Here is a 6000-nt window from a genome sequence, read left to right on the forward strand (position 1 = left end):
TATCAATGTATTATCGTAACTAATATGCGCTTATCAAATTCTCTTCTTTTCTTGATATTTTTTCTATGATTAGTTCGCTTCTTATCTGCGACACGTCAGCTCGCTAAGCTTGTCAGTCATTTTGTCAGTTTTCTACAGTGTTGGGACTTTTTACAATCAAAATCCCCTGTTTTTGTCTTTTTCACTGCCATCATGATTATATACATTTCAAAATTGTGTCTATCTGAACTCCTGTGATATACTATGAAGTTATTCATTCTGCTTAATTTTGCTGTGGATAATTGCGTTTACTCTGGTTTGATTGAATTTTCACTTCTGGAAAAGTGTAATGGCACAGTACCCTTTGGAGACGTCAGTTGGGAATCACTAGCAGAGTTGGATCCCTCTGAAGGTTTTTCCTTTTTGTAAGTTTCTTCATTTGCCGGACTGAGTGGCTCAGATGGTTAAGGCGTTGGCCTTCTAACCCCAACTTGGCAGGTTCGATCCTGGCTCTGTCCGGTGGTATTTGAAGATACTCAAATACGACAGCCTCGTGTCGGTAGATTTACTGGTTCGTAAAAGAACTCCTGCGAGACTAAATTCCGACACCTCGGCGTCTCCGAAGGCCGTAAAAGTAGTTAGTGGGATGTAAAGCAAATAACATTATTATTATTATTATTATTAGTAGTAGTAGTAGTAGTAGTAGTAGTAGTAGTAGCAGCAGCAGCAGCAGCAGCAGCAGCAGCAGCAGCAGCAGCAGCAGTAGTAGTAGTAGTAGTAGTAGTAGTAGTAGTAGTAGTAGTAGTTTCTTCATTTAGATAACTGCCGATTGGAGGAAGCAACATATGATTATATTCTTGATAAAATAATTTTTAAAATCTGTCTGGATTGTTCAGAAGTTAGTTGCTTATGAAATCGCATTCCTATCACTATAGTTGCCAACACGTCGGGATTTATATTTGAAATGTGTGGTGTGATAATCAAGTGGATCACAGACTTTTCACCAAGGCAGCTGTGGTTTGAATAGCAGCAAATGCAGATGATATTTTCAAACGTCCATGTGATTCAGATTCTAAATTCCACTTTTAAAGAAAAAGGTCAATCTATGGCTATGATAGTGATATTAGAGTTCATCTAAATGTGAAAGATTGACATACATAGTGAAACGCTCTCTGGTGGAGAACGTAGAAACTCAAATTCCATACATCTCCGCAAAGGGCTAGCACATGATGGATACAGAGAAATATTGTCCGATATACTAACACCACAGCAAAAATGCCAAGTATTGTGATACACTTGTATAATGTTCATGAAATGTCACGGTTTACAGTCCAGGAATATTATTCACGTACTTCGAGAGGTACATATATTATGAGAATAAAGACATGCTGAGCATATTATTGCTACAAGCTTGCTTGCTTCTGTTTGAAATTTAATCATGGGGCTCACGTGCTTCCTTTTGGTACACTGCCCCGCCCCAGTGAAGAATTTTTACTTGACTGGGTTGAATTTCATCTTAGAAGTATGCAGTTCTAGGAGTAGTGAGCAACCTGGTTCTCTCTTGACCCTGGCTGCATGTATGAAACCGAGGCATTCAATTCCTACTGCTATCTGTGGTAAGATAGGAATCTATGGGAACATTTGCCAGTTAATCGTGGACTTGTCTGTCCATTGTATTTATATATTCCAACATTAACCTCTCTTGTTTGTCGTGTTTTTGTTTACCAGCATTGTAATTTATGTAATCTAATTTTTTATTACTCTTAGATCAAACTCTCCAATCATCATAAACTCACTGGACAAAAAAAATTAGTCACCCCTGGAGAAATCATTATAAGCATCATATAATACCGTGAACTCCGCCTCTGGACTTGATAATCCCCTGTATTAGGTTAGGAAGTGAGTCCACAAGGTTGTGCTGGTATGTCGCATCCAGGTTAAGCCACTCGCCGAGGATTTGATTGCGCATTTCCACCAAATTGCAGGCATGCTGATGTCAGCGTTTTAGTCACTGTTCCAACATGTGCCACAGATTTTCAATGGGGTTCAAGTCAAATGATTTTGCAGGCCAATTGAGATTTAATTGGGTGGGGTAGTATTCATAAACCGAGTCACATATGTGTCCAGCCCGATGAACTTTGCTGTTGTCATCTTGAAAAATCAGGGTATCAGTAACATACTTATCATGCAGATGTTGACTGAAAGGCAAACCCTGATCATCCAGAATGTTTAAATAATCATGCTTGGTCATGTTTGTGGTCACCTCAATGAGCGGGCCCAATCCATGATGCGCAAAACGCCCTTAAAACTTCACAAACCAACCTCTGGCTTGAACCTGACCTTGCACACATCCAGGATGAAGTGCTTCATTTGGCCTTCAGTGCGCTCGACGACGTGCATCATTGGATACAGGCAAAAATGTGATTCCTCAGACCACATTACATTCCGCCAGTCAGCTATTGTCCATGTTCGATGATTTCCAGCCCATTGAAGACACGCAGTGTTATGTGCTTATGTGAGCAATAACCTCTTGTGAGGTGACAGACTCAAAATGTTCATTGCATGCATTTCCTGTCGCATTGTTCTCCCGCTAACACAATTCTGATGTGTTTCGGGCCATGTGTATATCACTGCTTGTAGACACGTTGGACAGTGCGCTGCGAAACACCAACAAATCCAGCAACTTCATGCACTGTATAGCCATGGGCACAACCAAATACGATTGTCCTGTTTTGCCACTCTGTCACATCCTTACATCTACCCATGTCTGCTAGAAACATCAGTGTCTCACTGATCGCTACTGCCTTATGCTCATCTAGAGGCAGTACAGATGTGTTTGAGCACGGGTCTCATTTGCTGCACCTTCTGTACAGGCTTAACGATCCATCTGTGTGTGCAATAGGGTGACTAATTTTTTTGTCCAGTGAACTTATCTACAGATCACATACTGTGCTTAAATATAAATAATGATTTCTTTTTTCTTCACAGGTCGGTTCACAGGGTACGGCTCTCAAAAGGAGCCTGAAAAGGATCTAAAGTACAGTACCACCTCAGATGAATATGGGTGGTACCCACCAAACAAGGATACATTTGCTTCAGAGTCATCATCCTAAACCATCTCCAGTTTCCTGGGTGTGGTAACATTTCCTTCAGAGTAATTCCCATTAATCTGAGACTTCACTAATAATCTAGCTGCTGCCAGAATGCACTGATATTTCTCTTTCAATACTGCTCTTGATACTTCTGTTATGTCTTAATCTTAATTGCTGAGCCTTTATGTTATTTTAGTTGCTTTTTTGTGTTATGCATGAAAATCTAATCAACTACTAATAAAGCTAATAAATTACAATTAACTTCTTGTTAAGAAAACATTATAAAACATTTTATTTTGAAACGGCATTGCATATAGAATTGGATTTGTTACTTTTTTTTTTTTTTTTTGCTAGGGGCTTTCCGTCGCACCGACACATATAGGTCTTATGGCGACGATGGGATAGGAAAAGCCTAGGAGTTGAAAGGAAGCGGCCATGGCCTTAATTAAGGTACAGCCCCAGCATTTGCCTGGTGTGAAAATGGGAAACCACGGAAAACCATTTTCAGGGCTGCCGATAGTGGGATTCGAACCTACTATCTCCCGGATGCAAGCTCACAGCCGCGCGCCTCTACACGCACGGCCAACTCGCCCGGTACATAATATTTTGAAACTAAGCTTTTCTTATTTTATATATAGTTCTGTTACTGAAAAAAAGATATCCTTCCTTAAAAGGAAGTATGTTTATCAACAGTGAAAGAATCACTGAACATACCAAAGACTCTCTTAAATGCTAATGGCAATATACAAATTATAAAAATAATCTCATTGGAAACCATGATTATTGTAATAATTTCCAGATTATTTTCCTTCATATATATTATTTAATGTATATGTCTTCAAATATCTTGTTTCCACCATCACTGCCAATAGGACCCCCAGTACTGAAACAGCCAAGCGTGTCAGTAATGCATGGCTGAATTGGCAGTCTATGACTGGTGTGTTGTGTTAAAAAAATCATTCCTGAGAGGTTAAATCGGACTGTCATCCGTCCATTTGCACTATATGGTGCAAGTGTTGGCCTGCAACAAAGGAAGAAGATCAGCTTGCCATTATGGAAACCAAAATGCCTCGTTGGACATTGGGCCTGACACTCCACGATCATGTCATTAATGATGACATCCATTGTGGACAAGGAATTGCACCCGTCACAGACAAGATGAGGGAAAGCCGGCTGTGATGGTACGGATATGTGCTTCGAGCAAACAGCACATTTGTTGCAGGAAGAGGTTTGACAATGGAACTTGCGGGAAGACGATCAGCAGAAAGACCAAAGCAATGCTGCCTCTATAACCTATTAAAAACTATTTAAAATAGTATTATGGTTGAATCCACCTTATCAATACAATTTTCATTTCTTTCTTTCTTGCGAACCGACCAAACTTAGGACCATGCCAATACCACTTCACTTTTCATTATTGAAACTATTTATTCATCGAACATTTTTTTGAGAACAATATACATTCTCTTCATCAGCGATCATCAAACCTGAAGACTGTAGGTCTACACTCCAACCCGGCATGTGATCATGCGAAGTGGAGAAACGAAACCAAGAAAGCAGGCACATCACACTGCGGAAAAATTTCTGAGAAAGAAGAAGAATGTATATGCATTTTAAGCTTTGTCACTTAGGGCAGCCTTTAATTGCCAGAAGAAGACTGACGTTTTGTTATAAATAAGGAATCATTTCACTATTGAATTTACGGTTTTATGGTCATGAGTTGTTTATCACTTTCAGTTTTAATTACACTAAAAGATATACCTAGGTATAATGCATAAAAAATAATGTAATATATCTGAAGAATTCCTTTTGTCTCTTATGTAATTTGAAAAAGACATCTTTGCAAATTCGCTGTCCCAATCCATGTATCAGTACCTTTATGATACATGTAAGTACATTAATCCATCTGTGATATTGTTGCTTTTTAATGAATCTCTCAGTAACTTGAAATTATTTCTAAAATCAAAGAGTTTGTTCATTCCCTTGAAGATTTCATTGATGTTTTCCTCCATGTTAAATTATTGTCCATGTCACATCCCAAATTTTGGTTGAAAGATACAATGCCCTCCGCCTACAGTTTCTTTCTTTTTTGAAACATTATTTAGTAAATTTTGGAGTAATTTACATAACATTTTTCATCATAAAGTATTGTTTTTACCTGACCATTGATGACAGATCTGTCAAGTGTTACAGTTATGTTAGAAACTTAAAGTCAAAATAGAAGTACCGGGTAACATAAACATACGAATTATTCTACAGAACATCATGGTGTATCTTTTTCAACCATGGTTGGAATTGATTAGAAGATTGGATATTCCTCATTACTTCTAAAACAAATTTCTGTTTGTTTAACCTGTTATTAAAATATAATAGAATCGTATTTAAAGCTTTTCATATTATGTGTTTCCTTCTTATGCATTTATTTAATATAGATTGCTTGAATGTGGTTACTGCAAGCAATATTTTTACACTGAATGTAATTAATAATCTAATTTCTTCTGATGTGTGTGAATAATATTAGGTAGTTTTAGATATAAGCTTATTATGAACAATATAAAATGTTCAACAACAAAAATGCTACAATATTATAAAACTTTGCACTAAATAAACTAAATGAATAAGTATATATCGTGTTATATTATTTTTTGAACTACAAGTATATGACACAGATTGCATGGAATGCGTTCCTTCTTCTTTCTCCCCCCCTCTCTCTCTCTCTCTCTCTCCCCCTCCCTCCTATTCTATTCTAAACCTACATAAGGATGTGATTATTGTTCCTGTTCTTTTTACAAGACCTTGTGTTATAATTATAGTTCACTCTCACTAATTGGATAGATAATAGTACTTGCAAATCACCAGATGGTATTAAAAGGAGCCAGAGAACCACGTTATTACTGACATGCATCTGACATCATATAGAAGTAGCTAC

General features: G+C 37.7%; 1 protein-coding gene across 1 annotated transcript in view; it reads left to right on the top strand.

Moving 5' to 3' along the window:
- Positions 1 to 5687, top strand: part of LOC136857262 (uncharacterized) — a 96829-nt gene extending 91142 nt beyond the window's left edge. The window contains exon 5 of the mRNA XM_067135767.2: positions 2968 to 5687. Within this exon, the coding sequence (XP_066991868.1) occupies positions 2968 to 3092 (125 nt within the window). The 3' untranslated portion in view covers positions 3093 to 5687. The remainder of the gene's footprint in view (positions 1 to 2967) is intronic.
- The last annotated feature ends 313 nt before the right edge of the window (positions 5688 to 6000 follow it).

The sequence above is a fragment of the Anabrus simplex genome, chromosome 1 (assembly GCF_040414725.1).
Source record: "Anabrus simplex isolate iqAnaSimp1 chromosome 1, ASM4041472v1, whole genome shotgun sequence".
Classification (NCBI taxonomy): Eukaryota; Metazoa; Arthropoda; class Insecta; order Orthoptera; family Tettigoniidae; genus Anabrus; species Anabrus simplex.